General features: G+C 42.9%; 3 protein-coding genes across 3 annotated transcripts in view; all 3 read left to right on the forward strand.

Moving 5' to 3' along the window:
- EAH_00039750 (hypothetical protein) overlaps positions 1-9,541 on the forward strand; it is a gene marked incomplete at both ends in the record, with an annotated part of 11,473 nt that extends 1,932 nt beyond the window's left edge. The window contains 13 exons of the mRNA XM_013395325.1: positions 282-510; positions 979-1,237; positions 1,556-1,754; positions 2,317-2,449; positions 2,901-3,324; positions 3,922-4,173; positions 4,874-5,075; positions 5,532-5,714; positions 6,662-6,761; positions 7,174-7,297; positions 7,773-7,997; positions 8,322-8,771; positions 9,113-9,541. Of these exons, the coding sequence (XP_013250779.1) occupies positions 282-510; positions 979-1,237; positions 1,556-1,754; positions 2,317-2,449; positions 2,901-3,324; positions 3,922-4,173; positions 4,874-5,075; positions 5,532-5,714; positions 6,662-6,761; positions 7,174-7,297; positions 7,773-7,997; positions 8,322-8,771; positions 9,113-9,541 (3,209 nt within the window). The remainder of the gene's footprint in view (positions 1-281; positions 511-978; positions 1,238-1,555; positions 1,755-2,316; positions 2,450-2,900; positions 3,325-3,921; positions 4,174-4,873; positions 5,076-5,531; positions 5,715-6,661; positions 6,762-7,173; positions 7,298-7,772; positions 7,998-8,321; positions 8,772-9,112) is intronic.
- Positions 9,542-10,484: 943 nt separating this feature from the next.
- EAH_00039760 (hypothetical protein) lies at positions 10,485-17,861 on the forward strand (the record flags this gene model as incomplete). Its single annotated transcript, XM_013395326.1, has 12 exons — positions 10,485-10,670; positions 11,121-11,247; positions 12,122-12,483; positions 12,978-13,035; positions 13,424-13,677; positions 14,179-14,276; positions 14,458-14,686; positions 14,886-15,508; positions 15,908-16,191; positions 16,298-16,467; positions 17,105-17,253; positions 17,666-17,861. The coding sequence occupies 12 exons, from the start codon at positions 10,485-10,487 to the stop codon at positions 17,859-17,861; spliced, it is 2,736 nt and encodes a 911-aa protein (XP_013250780.1).
- Positions 17,862-18,123: 262 nt separating this feature from the next.
- Positions 18,124-20,654, forward strand: EAH_00039770 (Dynein heavy chain 11, axonemal, related; the record flags this gene model as incomplete). Its single annotated transcript, XM_013395327.1, has 6 exons — positions 18,124-18,177; positions 18,313-18,546; positions 18,687-18,701; positions 19,092-19,327; positions 19,970-20,158; positions 20,534-20,654. 6 exons carry the CDS (start codon positions 18,124-18,126, stop codon positions 20,652-20,654), a joined length of 849 nt encoding a protein of 282 aa, XP_013250781.1.
- Between the last annotated feature and the right edge of the window lie 156 nt (positions 20,655-20,810).

Raw genomic sequence — 20,810 nt, forward strand, 5'->3', positions numbered from 1 at the left:
GTTTTGCTTTTGTTTTTGTTGTGCTGCTTCTTTCTTCGTGTTGTTGTCTTTGTTTGGTTTTGTCTGGCGTTGTTTGGTGTTTCGCTGTCTCTGCTGCAGTTCTTGCTGCTGCTGCTGTTGATGCTGTTGCTGCTGCTGCCGTTATTGCTGATGATGCTGTTGCTGCTGCTGCTGCTGTTCTGCGTACTGCTTTCATATTTCACCCGTTGCTGTTGCTGCCGCTGCTGTTGCTGCTGTTGCTGCTGCTCCTGTTGTTGCTGGTGCTGGTGCTGGTGCTGCAGGTCGCAGCGCGGATGCGCAAGAGGAGATAGATTTTTGGATTGAGCGCTTTGCTGCCTTATCCTTCGCGCAGCAGCAGCTGCAGCAGCAGCATGTGCAGCAGGTGTTGTCTTTCCTGCAGCAACAAAACAGCAGCTACTACCCAGCATTTATTAATCTTCTGCAGGAATTAAACAAAGCCCAAGCAGAAGCAAAGGAGAACGCGAAATATCTTGGCCTGCTGCAGCCCTGGTGAGCTTGCTGCAGCAGCACTTGCTGCAGCAGCACTTGCTGCAGCAGCATTTGATGTCTTTGTTTGTTTGTATTTGTTTGTTTGTTTTTCGCTGCCTTCGTCTGGCACTATTTTTGCTTGTCTTTGTTTTTATTTTGTTTGTTTTTTGTTGTTTATTTTTTGTTGTTTGTTTGCTCGTTTGTTGTTTTGTCATAGTTTGTTTTCTTTTTCGCTGCGGCTGCTCCTAATACTGCTGCTTCTTATCTGTCTGATGCTGCAGCAGCAGCTGCTGCTTTTGTTGCTTCTGTTTTTCTCTCTATCGGTGCTGCTACTGCTGCAGCAACAGCACAAGTGGCAGCAGCAGCGCCAACAACAACAGCAACACAACAGCAGCAGCAACAGCAGCAGCAACAGTAACGGCTGCAGCAGCAACAACAGCAGCATCATTAGCAGCAGGGTTTAATTTCGGTGTATTTGTGCTGCTGCAGGGTGAAGAAGTTAACGGATGAGACGGCTGAGTTGTCAGCAGTAGCAGCAGCACTTCCTCCTTTATTTGAATTGCTGCTGCTGGCATCGCAGCACTGCAGCACGTTTAAAAAGCCCACACGACTCATTTTGCTGCTGAGAGGCATCAGCAACGCAATCATAAAACAATGCATGCGTTTTGTCTCTGGAGCGGAGGTCTTCAAGTTGCTGCAGCAAGACGAAGCAAAAGAAGCAGCAGATAAACTCGCCGCTGCACTCGAAGTACGCCTAAAGCAGCTGCACCAGCAGCAGCTGCTGCTTCTGCTGCTGCTGCAATGAAAGCGTTCCTGCTGGTGCTGGGGCCTTCATTGCTGCAGCGGCAGCAGCCGATGCTGCTGGTGCAGCTGTTGCTGCTGCATCTGCTGCTGTTGCAGTTGTTACCGGTGCTGCTCGTGTTGCAACATATGTTGCTGGTGCTCTATATATTGCTGCAGCAGCCATTTACGCAGCAGTGTTGCTGCTGCACGTGTGGCTGCTGCATCACCTACTGGTGCATCTGCTGTTTCTGCTGCTGCTGGATGCTGCTGGGTGTTGCTGCAGGTGTGCGACTTGATGAAGAGTTTATATGAGGGCTATGCTGTTGAGGCAGCAGCAGCAGGAAAGCCGTGGAATATAAATAAAAAAATTATATTTCTTCGTCTTGACTCCTACTGCAGCAGAAATGCCGCTCTTTCTTCTGTTGTAAATACAGCGCAGCAATTCGATAAACTTGAAAAAATCGAAATCTGCGGATCCAAAGGTAACGCAAAACATGACGGTTTAGGGTTTAGGGTTTAGGGTATAGGGTTTAGGGTTTAGAGTTTGGGGGATAGGGGTTAGGGCTTGCGGGGTTAGGGGTGAAGGGTTGGAGTTTGGGGTTTAGAGTTTTGGGCCTATCTATGGCTTAACGGTTGGCGCCTAGGGTTTGGGGTTTAGGGTGTAGGGTTTAGGGTTTAGGGTTTAGGGTTTAGCGTCTAGGCTAAGGACTTGAGATTTTTAGTGTTTGGCAGTTTGTTTCGTTTGCGTTCTTTTGGTGTCATTGCTTTTGTTTGTTTCTTTTCCCCTTCTTTTCTCCTCTCTTTTCTTTATTTTCTCTGCTTTTTGTTTCTTTTCCCCTCTTCTTTTCTTTTTCTTTTCTCACCGTTTGCTTCTCTCGCCTTTCTCTTCGTTTTCTTTTCTTATCTTTATCTGTTCCTTTTCTCTTTTTCTCGTTTCTCTTAATTATCTTGATATTTTTCTTTTCGTTTCATTTCATTTTCCTTTTCCAGTTTATATCTCCTCTCATTTCTTTCTTTCTTGCCTTTTCTTCTTTCCTCCCCCAGGCAACCAGCTCTCTGCTAACGTGCAGCGGCTGCATGCAGAGTTCAAAGAATTAATGGAGGAATTCCAGCAAATTAAATTCGATCTGCTCGATATTCAAGAAAAAGAAGCAGATGCACACTTCCAGTTATTCAGGTGCGAAACCCTAAACCCTAAACCCTAAAACCTAAAACCTAAACCCTAAACGCGAAATACTCAACGCTGAGCACGAAACACGAAACACTAACACTAACCGTATGCCACAAACACTAAACCCTACGGTCTAAACCCCAAGCACCAAGCAATAAACCCTAAACCCTACACTCGCAATCGCTAAGCCCTAAATTCTAAACCCTAAACACTCAACACTGAACGCTGAACTGTAAGCCGTAAAACCTAAACCCTAAACCCTAAACACGAAGCCTTGAACCATGAACCATAAGCCGCAAACCCTAAGCTCTACGCCTTGAACCATAAGCCCTAAACCCTAAGCTGTAAACCCTGCTTGGAGCAACAAACAAGAAAGTGAGTGTTTGCTGTTTAGGAATCGAGTGAAGGATTTGGAGCAGCGTCTTGCTGCAGTATTTTCGATGAGTTTTTGTGATAGTTCTTCTTTGTTGTCTCGCTTGAGGCTGATTGAGGCATTTAGCCCTTTACTATCTCGCCCTTCCCTGAAGGAAGCAGCAGCCTACCACCACCCTCAGCTGCTACAACAGCTGAAGGAAGAAGTGCAGACAGTGCATGCGCTCTTTCTTAGCGGCTGCAGCGAGGACAGCAGCAGCAGCAGCAGCAACAGCAGCAGCAGCGACAGCAGCAGCAGCAACAACAACAACACCTTTATCTATATTAATCGCCCCCCAGTTGCAAAGGCTCTTAGCTGGGCTGCTGCTCTTCTTAGCCGCATTAAGGAGCCCCTTGATCGCATGCAGAAATTAGGAATTCTCCTCTCTCCAACAAATGCAGATACTGAACCTGTCACCAAGCAGTGCTACGGGGTCATCGCGGCAATTCAACAATTCCAAGAAAAAATCGTAAACTCACACACAATCCATCCATGCAAACACGTGCATGCATGCATGCGGACATGCGAGGGGTGCATGCATGCGTGCAATGGGCGCATGGATGCATGCAGTGGGAGCATCCATGTGGTGGGTACACGCAATGGGTGAATGCATGCATGTAATGGGCGCATGCATATATGTATGCAGTGGGTGCATGCACACATGCAGTGGGAGCATGCATGCAATGGGTGCTTGTGTGCATGCATGCTTTGCAGCGCATGCACACAGGAGTGAAAAACGCCCTTACGAAAGCATTGGCTGGGTGCATGCATTGATACATTCATGCATGCATGCATGCATGCATGTATATATGTATACTTAAACACTGATGAATTCAAAATCATATATAACAGTTCACCTATAGAGTATAGGGTTTAGGGTTCAGGTTTTCGGGTCTAGATTTCAGGGTTTAGGGTTTGTGGTTTTGTGTGTGGGGTTTGTAGTTTGTCTTTAATGCATGCATGGTTGAAACGTTAGGCTTTCGGGTAAAAAATGTAGGTCCTAGGGCTTTGTAGGGTTTGGGGTTTAGGGTTTAGGGTTTGTGGTTTGGGATGTATGCATGTACAGCGGAGCGAATGGAGCGAGCGGGAGGTGGAGCCATCTCGAGCAAAGTTAGGTCTGGTTTTGCTGCGGCGTTCTCCCGAGTTGCTGTTGCATGCAAACTTTCACCCTCAGTTGAGGCAGCTGCTAACAGAAGTTAAATATATGCAGCTGCAGCATCTCCCTGTTCCTGCTGGAGCCAAAGCAATTCATGAGAAGGCTGAGGTGTATAGACAGCAGGTCACCGCACTGCAGTCGGTTTGTAACAAATACAACAGAGTAAGCAGTATTTACAAGCACCCCACATCTTTCCATGGATGCATGAATGTATGCATGCACGGAGTTCATGCATGCATGCAGCAGCACCAGCAGCAGCACCACCACCACCACCCCAGCAGCAGCCACAGCAGCAACACAAACAGCAGCGGTTCATCTGACCGTGGAGCAGCAACAGAGCAGAAGCAGCAACACATCATGCAGCAGCAGCAACAGGAGTGAAAGCAAAACAGCAAACAAAAACAAGAGCCAGGATCTGCACCGACAGCAGCAGCAGCGGCAGGATGAGAGTATCCCATAGCTGCAGCAGCATCAGCAGCATCAAGATGCGAACAAACAAGAACACCAGCAACAACACCACCACCACCACCACCGCCAAAAACAACAACACCAACAACAACAACAACAACAACAACAACAACAACAACAACAGCAAGAGCAGCAGCAGGATGAGAACAAGCTGCAGCAACAGCAGCAGCAGCAGCACCACCACCATAACCGTCAGCAGCAGCATCACCAGCAGCAGCAGCATCATCATCTTCATCATCATCACCATCATCATCAACAGCAGCAGCAGCATCAGCACCCCTATCATCATCAGCAGTAGCAGCAGCAGCATCAGGAGCATCAGCATCATCATCATCATCATCATCAGCAGCAGCAGCAGCAGTAGTATCATGTGTGTGTGTATGTATATATACAGGTGTTAACTGGTTTGCTGCCAAACCAGCGCCCTTTGCTAGCAGACCGTCTTGGAGAAATCGATAAGATAATAGAGCCGGGTCTCACGAGTTTAAGTTGGGAGAGCGAAGGAGTGGATGAGTTTATTGCTGTTGCTGCTGCTGCTGTTGCGGATGTCTTCTCCGTCTGCAACTCCATTACCAACAACCTACAAACATCTTTCAGTGCGAAGCACGTTTTTTCTTTCTATTCTTCTTCTTCGTCTTCTCTATCCTCTTTATGGCTCGCTCCTTCATTATCTACTTTTAAAACTCACTGCATTCGCCCTCATGCATGCATGCATGCATGCATGTATGCATGTTACGAGGGGCTTGCATGCATGCATGCATGCTCCTTACATGCTGCTTGCAAACATGCATGTGTGCATGCATGTTTGCATGCATGCAAGAGCACTTGACAGTGGATAGATATAAGGGTGTTGCGGTGTATTTCCTTCTTTGCATTCCTTTTGTTCTTCATTCATTCGTTTCGTTTGTTCTTTTGGGGTCTTGTGTTTGTTTGCTGTTCTCTTCTTGGTTTGTTCTAATATGTATTTGCCTTCTCTGCATGGATGAGTGGCAGTGTTTGCATGGAGTGATGATTTGGGGTGTACGTACACCCCAACTACGCCCCTGCTGCAGGTCTTCTCAGCAGTTGGAGTGAAAGACCTTTATTTGAACGCAAGGCAAAGCCCATGGCAGTTGAAGATGTGGAGCAACTCGTTAAAGCGGCAATTGCAAACAAGAGCCACCAAATAGCAGAAGAGGGAAAAGAACTCCATAAAATGCTCAAGGATTCCGCAGATGCACTCAAAGCCACAAAAGGTGTATATATATACACATATATATATATATATAGAGAGAGAGAGAGAGAGAGAGAGAGAAAGATAGAGATATATAGACATATATATGCCTATACATATGTATAGACATATATATAGATATTCGTACATATGTACTGAAGACATTTACCGAAAGGAATAGAACTAAAAATAGCACAACAATAATTCTACGTAGGGGTAGATATATACATACATATATATATATATATATATGTATAAATACTGCAAACATAGCCCTAAACGCACAACACACTCACATAGAACCATAATCCCTAAACCCTCTGCGTTGCAGGGATGAGCCAGTGGAAGGCGCATGCGCATTTTGTTAGTGCTGCGGTTAGTGAGGGTTTTACTGCTGTTGCTGTTGGCTCGCTCGAGCAGCTCGTCAAGACTTTAGAAGCCAGTACCCCCCAAACCCTAAACTCTATGCTTCAACATGTTGAGCAATTGTTTAATAGTATTTGTTTCGCTTGTTTTCCTTTTCCTTCTTTCGTTGCCGTTTTGTTTGCTTGTTTCTACTTCGATCTAAGTGCGTGGTGTGTATTGTATTTCTTGTTTGTTTTCTACTTTTAGGGCTTAGGGTTTTGGGTTATCTTCTATTTCGGTTGCCGTGCTTTTCCTCGCTGCGCATTATTGTGTTTGTTTTTTTGCTGCTTGCTTTATTAAGGATTGCGTTGCTTTTGTTTGCATTTGTGTTTTGTTTGCTTGTTCGTTTTGCTCGGAGAATATATATTTTGTTGCTGGTTCCTTTCCTGGCTTTTCTCTTTGATCTGAATAATAATATAAGAGCGTTAATTCAAATTAGTCAAGTTAAACATTAAATTTTATTTAATTTCGATTTTGTTTGTTTTTTCATCTTGCGTTGGCTTTGTTGTTTTTTGCTTTTTCTCTCTCTCGCTTTCTTCGCTCTTCTCTCGTGTGTACGGACAGCTATGAGCCCCCGCCCTGAGGCCTCCCCGCTTTTTGAAGTGAAGTTGGAGTTATTAGACAATGAAATGGATATCGTCCCGTCCTTCAGAGATCAGCACGGGTAAAAGCAGTGTTTAGAGTTTGGGGTTTACGGCTTAAGGGTTTATGGCGTAGGGATTAGGGCTTCGGGCTGACGGTTTTAGGGTTCAAGCTATTAGGGATTAGGATTAAGGACTACGGAGTAGGGTTTACGGTTTATGGTTGAGGGTTTAGGGTTTAGTGTTTACGGTTTAAGGTCTAGGATTTAGGGCTTAAGGTTCAGAGCTTAGGGTTTGGGGTTTAGTTGGTTGGAGACGCCATTATTAGTGCAGCATACGGCTGTTTTTGTTTCTTTTTGCTGAAAGGAGGTCCAGCAAGTTGGTTTGTTTGTTGTTTATGGTTTAGGGTGTAGCTAAACCCTAGATCCCAAACTCTAAACCGGCACATTCTTTTTTTTTCTGTTTATAATGCCTCTTTTTGTTTTCTAATAACAGGGGTATTTGCAAAGTTGTTGAGGGATGGGTCGGCGATATCCTAAAAAGTGCAGCAACAACAACGCGCCTCGACTCAGGGAAAGGGGATTACGTCGCTGACGTCAAGGAGTCTTACAGCTTCATGGTGAGAATGAGGGTTTAGTGTTTAGGGTCTAGGGTTTTGGCTTACGGTCTAAGGTTTACGGGTTTTGAGGTGGGAGATAGGGATTGTGGGTTAGGGATTACGGTTTAGTGTTTAGTGTTTAGGGTTTAGGCTTATGTTGGTGCTGCGGGCCGTGTGAGTTTGGTGCCATACCATGGCTTTAATTCTTAGGGTTTAGGGTTGGAGCTTTTGTTTGTTTACAACCTAGGATGAGTTGATTCCCATGGGGTTAATAGCTTAGGGCTTACGGTTTAGGATCTAGGGTTTAGGGCTTGTGTACTCCCCAGCCTCTGCACTTCACTTTCCTCTAAAGAATAGCAGCAAGCCGGAGCATGTGTCCCACTTCTCCGCTTCCTTCCTTCCGTTGCTGCTGTTGCTGCTGCTGCTGATTTGCTGCCGCAGCTGCTGCTGCAACTGCTGTACGGTTCTTTTTTTGCTGTTGTCCGTTTCCCTATAGGCTGGCCGCGCTCGTCTTACTGAGTTGCTGGAGTCGACAGAAAGACGACTGAATGAATATTTGGCTGAGACGCGTCGATTTGAATTCCTCTGGAAGAAAGACCCCCAAAATGACTTAGAAGAGTTTATTAGTGAGTCTCCTAAAGAAGTGTTTCCTTCTATAGAAGAAGAAGGAGAAACTCTTGAAAATGTACTTGAACTCGTAGGCGTCGACTTGGGAAGAAGAGTGAGCCATTCACCCTGCGCTAGTTCGTGGCTAGCTACCAACTACAGACAGCAGCTAGCTAGATAAAGACAGCTAGCTGTGAACACCAGCTAGCTGGCTGGCTAGCTAGCTGGCTAGCCAGATGCACCGCGAGCTAGCTGGCTGGCCACCTGATGACACAACAAGCTAACTACCTGGCTGATTGCATGGAAACCTATCTATCTAGTTACTGCTGCTCTTGCTCCTGCTGCTGCTGCTGCTGCTGCTCCCGCTGCTGCTGGTGCTCCTGTTGGTGCTGCTGGTGCTGCTGCTGGTGCTGCTGCTTATGCTGTTTTGCATGTGCAGATTCCGGACCTAACGTGTTTTGACGAGAGGATATCATTTTTTGAGGGTCTGCGTTCTGAAGTAGCGGAGTTACGTACTCCAGTAGATGTTTGTTGGCTAAGAGTGAATGCACAACCAGCAAAAATACAACTGAGCCAATTGGCCTCTGCATGGGCTTCTCATTATACAGAGTTCCTTCTTAGCTGCTGCCTCGCGAGAGCAGACGCACTCACCCAATTCATTATGAGAATGAACGAATGCCTTTCAGTAAAGCCGCCAACAGCAGAGAGCGAAGAAGAAGATACAACAAGCAGCAGCAGCAGCAGTAGCAGCAGCAACAGTCAAGAGCAGCAGGGGGCTGAGGCGGAAGCAAAAGAAATAAACATCAATAAAGACACCCTCTATAAATTCATGACGTATATAAGAGATGTCAAAATAGCAAACGATCCCATCAAACGACTCCTGGGACCCGTACATGAACAGGCACGCACAACCCCTAATCCCTACACCCTAACCCGTAAAGCGTAAACAGTAAATCCGCAGGCACTCCAGAGGCCAGCCGGGTGCGTCACCCCTGTGTATTTGTAGAAGTGCTCATGCATATATATACGCTAGCGTATATATATATATATATATATATGTAAATATATATATATATATATCTAGGCACACCTATATATAAACCAATATAAATTATCAATTGCATGCAATATATATATATATATGCGCTAATACGCATATATATCCATATATGCATAGACATATATATTTATATATATATATATATATATATATATGCATTTTTGTTCCAGGTAGCGCTATTAAAGAAGCACGGTTGTTTGGTGCCGGAGTGTCGTTTGCAAGCGCTGGATGCGGCTCCGTCTCGATGGGAGGAGGTGATAAGAAAGGCATTTGAGGCGAAAGAGGCCATATTACCTCTTCAAAATGCAGAAGTATTGAATATAAAAGCAGCATTAGATGGCTTCCTTGCTGCCGTTAAGGAATATCAAACAAATTTCTTACGTATCCCTGCCGCTGATCCCACAACAAACCCTGAAAACGCATATAATGCCATTGATGAATTCTATGCAAAGTGCCTCAAACTCGAACAACAAGCAAAAGATCTAAATAACCTCGAAACGTTATTCGATATCGCCAAGTCCCAACACAAAGAACTCAAAGACTGCAAAGAAGAACTCAGAACTCTTAAGGCAAGGAAAATGCATACACCAAATAAATAAATAAATCTATATATATATATATAAACATATAAAGAATAAATAGACGCACAAGATATATATATATATATTATCCCAACATAAAGAGCTCAAAGACTGCAAAGAAGAACTCAAACCTCCTGAGGCCAAAAATACTTTCAAACATCTTGACAAATAAATAAATGCGTAAATTAGTGTACAAATGAACATACGAACAACACAGTGCATAAATATGTGTGTATGAAATAAATATACGGCAGAAAAAAGGCTGCAACCCAAACTCTCTGGGAAAAAATACACACACACACACGCACACACACACACACACACACACACACACACACACACACATTCACAGCCAAACAAAGATAGAAAGATATAAATAAACATAAAACCAAAATAAATAAGCAGATAAAAAATAAAAGCAAGTAAAGATTCGCGTTTGTCGGTTTTAAGTTCGTTCGCCTAATTGTTTCTCCGCTTATTTGTTTATTCATATATTTGCCTACACAAATACTTGGTTATTCATGTTTTTTTAATGCATTTCTTTGTTTATCTGTTTATTGCTTTGTTCTCGCATTAATTGTTTACAAACTAGTCCTTTATTTCCACATTTATGTATTTGTATATCTATTTTCATTTATTTGTTCATTGAATAATCTGTTTATTTGCTTGCTTGCCTGTTTATTGTTATGTATCACCCGTGCATTTATTTATGGGTTCGTTAACATTTATTAATTTATTTACATACCTGTCTTCTTCAAGAGACATTGGACTTGAGTGAACTCAATATATATATATATATATATATATGTATAGATATATATATATATATATATATATGTATAGATATATATATATATATAGGTATATGCCTGTACATGTATATATGTATTCATATATGTACAGAACCATTTCTTTAGTATTAATTGACAATTAGTTAACTGCTAACTTAATTATTTAATTAATGTATTCGTTTGGTTTGCTACAGGAGGCGTGGGACTTGAGTGTCTACGTCAGCAGTTGGTTTGAGGCGTGGAAGGCAACCCTATGGGAAACGATTGACACGGAGTTACTGCTGCAGCACGTAAAGGCGATGCAGCAGCACATTCGAGGGCTATCAAAAGAAATTAAAAGCACTAAAGTATACGCTGTAAGCAGCTAACCTGAAAAAAAGAGATAAATAAGTAAATACATATATATATATATATATGTGGTGCCTTTTACACAAACACAATATAGAAAGCTGCAACACGTGGAGGCGGTGCAGCAGCGCATTTGCCGCAAACAAAACATTAACAAACAAAGAAGTAAAACAAGCAAGCAAACAAGCAAATAACAAGCAAACAAAACAAGACAAACAAACAAAATAACAAACGCACACCAAACAAAATACAAGGACAAGCACCGAGCAAACAAACAAGCAAAACAACAAACAGAAAGGAAACAAACGAACAAAAAGATAAACAAAGAAGCGAACACGAAACCAAGCACACGAAGAATCAAAATAAGCGTATAAGCAAACAACCACCCCAAGAAACAAGGACATAAACAAACAAGAAAAGCAAATACCGTTGATGCATTTATTGTTTTAAACGGTCAGGCTGTGTTAGAGCGCGTAAACAACATGCAAGTGGTGCTGCCTCTTGTCTCGGAGTTGCATTCGGAGTTTATGCGGGAGAGGCACTGGAAGCAACTGATGAATATAGCGGGGCAGACATTCACAATAGGTTTGTTTATCTTCTTTTGTTCTTCATTTCCTTATCTTTGTTCTATTGAGCTGTCGTCGCTTCTCTTCTTCATCTGCTGCCGGTGCTGCACGGCCCAGTCGTGCGCTCAGCGCTCGTATAGGTCCTCCCTCTCTTTGTTTAGCAGCATTTTTTTGTTTGTTTTGCTTGTATTTTTGTTGCTTGATTTGCTTTTATTTGTTGATTGGTTGGTTGGTTTCCTTTTGTTTGTTTTCCGCTTGTTCGTTCCTGTTTTTTTTTGTTCGCTGGTTTGCGGTTGTCTGTTAGTTTATGCGTGTTCGTCCGTTTCTGTTTGTTGTTTTGCTTGGCTGTGACTATGCGTTTGTTTGTCAGTTTGTCCGCTTGGTTTGTTTATTGTTTGTTTGCGTGAGCCCTAATCAGCTGTGTTTGTTTCTTTGTTTAACATTTTCCTCTCCCGTATGTCTTTTTTGTTTCTTTTTGTTTTTTTCGTTTTTTCGTTTTGATCGAAATGCAAAGTTGCACGTCTCCGGTTTCTTCCCCTTTGGTGTATATTCGTTTATTTGCTTGTTTGTTTATTATAGGTATTTACGTTTTCATATATTCATTCGCTTGTGTCTTTATTACTTTATGTATTCATTGGTTCCTATTTTCACTTGTTTACATATTCGTCGGTTTGTATATTATTTCTTTTATTAGTTTATTAGTTTAATCATTAATTCACTTACTCATCTATTATTATGCTTTTTAATATGTACGTGGGTTTCGCATCTGCGACTTCGTTCGTTTCCTATTGAACTTCTTCATTGCTTTATGCAGTCTGTTGTAAGAGGTGTTCATTTCCTGCAATGAAGCTGCCTTTTTCGTTGTTTACTTGTTTATTTACTGGTGCCCTCAGGCCCCAATTTCTGTTTAGATGATTTGCTTAGACTTAACCTGCATGCGCGTGCTGCTGACGTCTCCGAGATCGTCGTATGTGCCCAGAAGGAGGCGCGAATAGACAAGAAGTTGAGGGAGATAGCGAGTATATGGGGGGAGAAGAATTTGGCTTTCTCGCTACAACACGAAGATACACCGCTGCTGCTGCCTCTTGATGATACCATTGAAACTCTAGAACAGCATTCTGTTGATCTGATTACTATCACAAGCCAAGGCGCTCTCATCGACTTCTGTAGAGATGCTGTCGAAGAGTGGCAAGCCAAACTCCGAAAAGTCGATTCCGTGCTCACCGTGTGGATGGAAGTGCAACGCAAGTGGGAGGTAAGCATAATAATACTCTTAATGCTGATCTTAATCATAACGCTGCTGTGCTGATTATCATGCTGCTGCTGCTGATGACGGTGATGCTGATGATGATGCTACTGGTGCCGCTGCATCCACGGTTGTTGCGTCAATTCCATTCTACTCTCCCGCTGCTCGTTTTGCTGCTGCTGCTGGGCTGAGCTTCTCCTTGTGTACTACTGCAGTCGTTGCTGTTGCTGCCTTTTCTCTAATGCTGCTGCTGTTTCGTTGCTGCATCCGCTGTTGCTCTTGCTGCTGCGTTGCTGCGTTTGCTGCTGTTGCTGTTCCATCCGCTGTTGCCCCTTCTGCTGGCTTGCTGCTGCACCCCGTGTTGCTCTGGCTGAGTCCTCCACCGCTGGTTTTGCTGTTCGTGCTGCTGCTGGTGTTTCTGCCGCTGCTGCTGCAGCGCCTGTGTGTGCTTGCTTTTTGTTGGTGTTGTGTCTAGCGTTTGCAGCCTATTTTTATGCATTCAGAAGATATTCGGTCCCAACTGCCTCAAGAGTCGAAGCGATTTGAATCTGCTGACGGCGAGTGGAGGGACTTGATGTATGCAGCGCAGCAGCACAACAATGTTGTTGAGGCCTGCCAAGCAGAAGGCCGGGAGGAAATTCTAAATAAACTCAGGGACAATATTGAATCATGCGAAAAGGCATTAGGGGGCAAGTAAACACACATATATACACCTCATTACAAAACTCTAAACCGTAGAAAGGAAAAGGCAAAAAACACATGACGGAACGAGCAAGCAGCAGCAATAGCAACGGCAACAGCGACATCAACAGCAGCAAGTGCAGCAAGGACGTAACCTCCGCCAGGTGGAGAGGCCTCTCTCTCATTGCTCTGTTCTAGCTTGACAGAAGAAACCCTCTGTCCTAGGATTTAAAGATTAGAGTTTAGGGTTTTTCTGTGTGTGCTTCAGACTACTTGGAACAGAAGAAGAAGGCGTTTGCTCGTTTTTACTTCGTTTCGAATCAGGCTTTGCTCGACATCCTAGCAAACGGAAATGACCCATTAAAGGTTTCGTATTATTTAGGGGATTGTTTTGATGGCGTTGCATCTTTAAATTTTGAAAAAAACCCTCAAACGTGCCGCATTGCAAGTGGAATGTACAGCAAAGAAGGAGAATATGTTCCCTTCGCTGAAGACTATATCATCGAGGGGCCTGTTGAAACCGTATGCTATAAACTCCATAGCTAGGGTTTACGGTTTGGCGGTTAGGGTTTAGGGTTTAAGGTTTACGGTTTGTGGTACTATTGAATACGTAAAGCGTAAAATGCATTGATAGGCACTAGACGACTACAAGTGTATAGATGCAACTTCATATAAATGTATAGAGTTGCATCTAAAACATTTTATATATAGGCAAATATATATAACCATATATGTGTGCATATATTTATATTTATGTATGTACATATATATATATTTTTTTATATTCGCCTGCACATACATATATAGATGTATAAATATATATATATATATATATATGCATATGCATACTTATGTGCATATGTAGATCTATGTATATGCAAATCTGTATACATGCATTTTTGCGATTTCACAATATATAAATGTAGATATGCATCCATATATACATATATATGTGCATGTACATATACATATACATATGTATGCATGTACTTATTTATTTATTTATTGTTTTGTGTATTTCAGTATCTTTCGAATTTTGAGGTTCACATGCGCAAACAAATGCGGGATATTTTGGAGGTGGCGAAGGGGACTGCAGAAAATTGGGAAGTTGAAAAGCCAAGGTAAACGCAAAAGTGCAGTTTCTTGAGCATGTTTGCGTGGCATGTGATTTCCAATAATTGCAAACGGAACAGAATAATTGAGAACAACCGCAAGAAGCCAAACCAGCGGTGTATTGGCAAATCTTCTCCTCCCCCATAAACCTGCTAAACCGCATGCGCTGAATCTCTTTTGCTGCTGCAGAGAAGAATGGGTGAGAGATTACTGCAGCCAAGTTTGCTTGGTGGCGAGTCAAATAACCTGGACAGAAGAAGTGACGCGTTGCTTTGAAGAGCTTGAGGGGGGCTCCGAAAATGCAATGAAGGACTACAAGAAAGTGTACGAAGACAGAATCGATAAACTCATTCGCCAAGTTCAACAAGACCTCGACAAAAATCTCCGAGTCAAAATCATTACTCTCATTACGGTCGATGTACACCTCAGAGATGTCGTCGAAAGCTTCATCGCAAAAAAAATCACTGAAGGCAAGACAGTTGTTTGCTGCTGCGGCTTGTGTTGTCTTGCTGCTGCAGCTTCTGGCTGTTTGGTGCTGTAGCCTCTGCTGTTTTGCTCCTGCAGCTTCTGCTGTTTAGCTGTTGCAGTGCGCAGTGTGTATTGTATTGGTGCTGCAGTGTGTGTTGTTCCTCTGCGGTTTGCGTTGCACTGCTGCAGCATCATCATTTCAATGGCAGTCTCAGCTACGTTTCTACTGGTTGGAAAAAGCTGGGGAGGCGAAGAAGGACTGCATGATAAGGATTTGCGATTGGTCTTCTTGTTATATGCACGAGTTTGTTGGAAACTGCGGGCGTTTAGTGATAACGCCTCTGACAGATCGATGTTATATTACTCTTACACAGGCGCTGAACCTGAACATGGGGGGGGCCCCTGCGGGGCCTGCAGGAACAGGAAAGACGGAGACAACAAAAGACTTAAGCCGTGCAATAGGGCTTCCTGTCTTTGTCTTTAACTGCTCGGACCAAATGAACTACTTGTCTATGGCACAGATCTTCATGGGTTTAGCTCAATCGGGTGCTTGGGGCTGCTTTGATGAGTTCAATCGCATATCTATTGAAGTCCTTTCCGTCGTTTCTACTCAAGTCAAATGCATTCTAGATGCAATAAAAGACGGAAAAAAGAAATTCCAATTTATGGATGAAGAAATCAACCTCATCCATACTTGCGGGCTCTTCATCACGATGAACCCCGGCTACGCGGGGCGAACAGAACTACCAGAAAACCTAAAAGCCCTATTCAGGTCACCCTACTATATTCATTCTTCGCCCCGCTAATCGTGCTTAGGCAGAAACTATATATGCATGCATGCAGGGGTCTATATGTATAAATACGTACATACTATGCACATGCATATAATACATATAGATAGTATGTATATGTATATTATATAATTACAACGTGAAAAATGAGTACCTCACTACAGCCGCCCGCGCACACACATAGATACAATATATATAGAGAAATAGATAGTGTGCGCATACTTTTGCAAATGCAGATAATATATATATATATAATTACGTTTATGTAGAGCATGTATATACATCTATATATATATATATATATATACATATATATATGTATTGTTGGCTTGGCCGTCGTACGCTGTGAGCGTTGATGGGTAATGTTTGTGTTTGTTCAGGCCCTGCGCCATGATCGTCCCGGACGTATTATTTATTTGCGAGAATATGTTGATGTCGGAGGGCTTTGTGTGTGCGCGTGCTCTGGCGCACAAGTTCGTTACGCTGTACAGCCTCTGCAAGACTCTTCTGTCAGATGCGAAGCACTACGACTGGGGACTTAGAGCGGTAAAAGCCGTACTTAGACAGGCGGGAGCACTCAAACGAGCAGACCCAAATGTTGATGAAGACACGCTGCTCATGAGGGCACTTAGAGACTTCAATATCGCCAAAATCACTACGGAAGGTACTCCTATATGTATATATATATATATATATGCGTTTGCTTGTGTAATATATATATAATATATATATATATATACATGCCTGCATGCGTGCATGTTTGCATGCAGACAAGCCTATCTTTCTTCGTTTGATTGAGGATTTGTTTCCGGGGGTGGTGTCTCCGCCTAAGCGAGACGTCGACTTCTGGAAGGTTGTTATGGCAGTGGCAAAAGCGCAAAAACTTCAGTGCGAAGAGCAGTTCATCCTCAAGTGCGTACAAGTCAGAGAAGTGCTGCAAGTAAGATCACCATACGTATCATTTATATGTTTACAAACTTACAAATATATAGATATATATATATATATATACGTGTGTTTCTTCTGTTTGCACTGAATATCTATTTATATATAGATATATCTGAGCGTTTGTTTGAGGTGTATACACATGGTTTATTTATATATATATATATATATATATATATATATGTGGATATATATAGATGCATACATATATATACATACATATATTTGTATATAGAGAACATGCAGGCCTTTCAAACCTGTCAGCTGCCGCTGGTGGCCTTAGAATGTGTTTACTGCTTGTGTGCTTAGCCGTTTGTTCTCCTGGTGTTTAGTGCTTGGTGTAAAGTTATTGTTTGCGCATCGATTGACTCCGTGCCGTGTATATCTTGTATTCTCCGTTTTTCTTTTGCTGACGAAGGAGTATTGCTGCTGCTTTGCACGAAGACTCTCGCATGCATGCAGGACAGTGCATGCATGCAAACAACATCCGGCAGTGCCAGTTGCATGCACCATCCCTTCCTTTGAACGCATGTTCTTCTACCATTACGCATTCCCGAGATATGTGCACTTCTGCATGCATGCATTTGTGCGATTATGCATGTATTTTTGTATGCATGCATTTGCACATGCAGGTGCGCCACTGTTTGTTCATTTTGGGGCCTCCTGGTGCCAGCAAATCTCGCGTGTGGCAAACTCTGTCAAAGGCACTGAAGGCAATAGGCGAAGACGGAGTCGTCGAGGTCCTGAACCCCAAAGCCATCTCCACAAATGAACTCTACGGGTAAAACTGCCTGCAGTTTTTAATGTATAGATGAAGTATACATAATATTTGCACATATATATATATATATATATATATATATATATCACATACTTAATTATGTATGCACGCACACTATGATGTTATATATATCGTTACATAGATCTACATATGGAACATATCAATAAGTATATATAGATATATAGATGCATATAGATATATATAAAAATATATGTATAAATGCATATACACTGGCATACAGACGGATTTATACAAAGGCTGCCACTAGTCATCCTTATGCACCAAGCAGGGTACAAGTCTGTATGCATACATGCATGCAGTGTGTACAAGGGAGAACGTTAGTATTATGCTTCTCTAGAGGCCCGTTTACAGGCATGAATGCATACATGTACGGATATGTGTGTTCCTGCAGGTATATGACGCCGGCAAAGGAGTGGAAAGACGGGGCTGTGGCGGTGATAATGCGGAACATGTCGAAAGAAAGAGGAGGGTTTAAACCTTCTCATTTGCACAAATGGATCGTTCTTGACGGAGACATTGACGCAGAATGGATTGAATCCATGAACACAGTCATGGACGATAATAAAGTATATGACACAAATGGCTAGCCGAACCCTGCTTATGAGCAAGGAATAAACCTTAACCCACACGCCCTAAACCATAGTTCACAAGCCCCAACCCCTAATCCACACACCCTAAGCCGCACGCCGTAAACCCTATACCCAACATCTCATTCCGTAAACTGCAAACCCTATGGCGCCCCCTGGAGTTCATAGACGGCGCACCTCAATGAAATCCTAACCAAATTCCTACGCCTTAAAGCCAAAACCCTAGAGCCTAACCCCTAGACCCTTGTGCTTAGCTCTAGAGATGAAATGTCCGTGCAACTGGCTGGTGCACTATATTCGGGCAGGGATTTCACCGGTAGTCCAGGTTTAGGGTTTAGGGTTTATTGCGAGCGCACGGCTCGCCCGTGAGCCCGTTGTGTTGTGTCGCGTTTATTTTTCGTTGCATTTGCATTGGTATTTGTGTTTGTGTTATGTTTGTTTTTTGTTGCAGGTGTTGACGTTAGTAAGCAACGAGCGCATCCCGTTCACTCCAACGATGCGCATGATCTTTGAAATCGCCGATATGAAGCATGCAAGTCCCGCGACGGTCTCAAGAGGTGGGGTTGTTTTTATAAATGAGACAGACGTGGGGTGGAAACCCTTCGTTGACTCTTGGAGAGAAACCCTTTCCGACCAGGTGGCTCAGTCCCAGTTCTACTTGCTCTTCTCCTACTATTTCGAATCCGTAAACAAACCACGCATCTCAACTTCCGTGCAAATACAAACCCTTTATACCGCCTTTAGGGTCCACAGGCTAGGATTTGCTGCCTAGATTTTACGTTCTATGGGATATGGCCAGCAGTTTTCGTTTAGGGTTTACCCCAGCTTATGGTTCAGCATGTGAGGCCCTCTTTAATTAGTTTGGAATGAGAGCATAGAGAGTATCTCCTAGTGTACAGACCTTAAGGATTCGCTTTTACGCCTTAGAAGCTAAGTAGGGTTTTCCGGGGGCTCTTGGGTTAGGGGATTAGGCTTGGTGGTTCAAGCTTGGGGTTTCAGGGCTGAGGGTTAATGGTATAGTATCTATGGTTTGAGGGGTCAGGATTTAGGGGTCAGGGTTTATTGTTTATGGTCTATGGTTGAGGCTTTGTGCTCACGGCTTAGGGTTCAGGGTGTACGGTTTAGGGGTCCGGATATTGGACATACTGTTTAGCGTTTAGTCTATAGTGTCTAGGGTTTTAGGGTTCAGGGTTTAGGACTTGGATTTTGTGCTTTTGCGGGTGTGAGCAGAATATAGACATGTTTCGGCGGACGTTTAAGTTTGTGTGTCCGATGACGGACATTGCGTTTGTGGATGGAATTTGCTGTTTCGTGGATTCTTTGTTGAATAGAGACAAAGCGGCTGCAGAAGCATTTAAACAAAAAAGTGTCGAAGAACAAAAACTGACTTATGAGGGCTTCTTTCTCTCCGCTCTTATGTGGACCGTTGGCGGATGCGTAGCAGACGACAAGGCCGTCAACTACAGGTCATTCTATGGGAGACCCTAAACTGAAACCCTAAACCATATACCCTGAAATCCAGTAATATAGTATTGAACCCTTCCATTCGTTTGAAAGCTTCAAGGTCTAAGAACTCGTCCCCTATCTCGCTGAATCGTATTGTTTTTAATATCTTTCTTTCTGTGGCTTTCTTATCCATTGTTTCAAAAACTCAATCGTACCACACTTGCTTTCTAAACCCGCACTCTCTATCGCTCAGTTTATCGTTCGATTCCTTTTTCTCCATATCATTTAATTTCATCATATTTATTCTTAAATGTAGTTTTATGAATTGGGATGATGTGGGAACCATTAAGTATAGGACAGAATTCAACAGTACTTCCAATGCAACACGTTTATTTTTTATGTATTAAGCCCTTATTGTCGGCTGTGTTGCTCTCGTATCTAAACTCTAAACCCTAACTGCACGTGCGCATGCAGCTAAACCATACTCATCATTGGATGCAGCAGCTGCTATGCCCTTCTTGACCTTAAGTTCTCTGTTGGATGCAACATGTTTAAAGCCGCCCGAAAAACCCGAAGTGCACCTGCTTCCAGCATCTACGACACTCTCCTAAACCATATTAAACCCTTCATTTACTCCCATGCATGCGTTGTTGTGTTTTCAGGTCTCAGTTTAGCAGTTGGCTAAGGGCAGCCGCTCGCATTAAATTCCCTGAAGGCGGTCTTTGTTTCGATTACTTCTTTGAAGAGAAGACGTGTCAGTGGGTGCCGTGGAGTTCGCAATTAAAGCCTTATGAGCCCGTCACCGAAATGCTCTTCAACAAAATCATCGTTTCCACAACAAGTATTATTCGGTGCGCCATTAGGGTTTAGGGTCTAGGGTTTCACGGTCTGCGGCTTATGGTGTGAGAGTGAGGGATTGGAGTTTCGGGTTTACGGACTAGGCGTTTAGTATTTAGGGTTTAGAGACTCTCCGTACTGACGAATTACAGCCTCGTGTTGTTTCTTAAATGATATTACTTTATTTACTCTCTATTTGCCTTCTAACTTGCGATCGTTTGTGTATTTGCATCTATTATGAACTGCCAGCTACAAAACCAAGCAAAACCAAGTATTTGTTGGTTTATTATTAAGCGTTTGGGTTTTAGGTCTGCGTCGGGTAATTTGGGGTTACTGGCAAATTGGTACTTTTGAGCATTAGCCGTGACTAGTTGTTTATTGTCTTTCAGTATCAACTACGTTAATGAACTTTTCTGCAAAAGAGGAAGAGCCGTTCTCCTCGTTGGCTCATGCGGCTCTGGCAAGAGCACAATCGTGAAGGTATTACAAGTTAAAAATATTTGGTTGTAATTTTATTTGATGCATTTAGTGTTTAATGCATATTAGTCATGCGTGGTTTTATATATTTGTATTCGCTGTATGTGGTGCTTAATGCACCTCCATGAATATATGTTTTAATCACTAATAAACCTATTTAAGACGATATATATATATATATATATATAT

This window comes from Eimeria acervulina, genomic scaffold, assembly GCF_000499425.1.
Source record: "Eimeria acervulina Houghton genomic scaffold, Eah_scaff472, whole genome shotgun sequence".
Classification (NCBI taxonomy): Eukaryota; Apicomplexa; class Conoidasida; order Eucoccidiorida; family Eimeriidae; genus Eimeria; species Eimeria acervulina.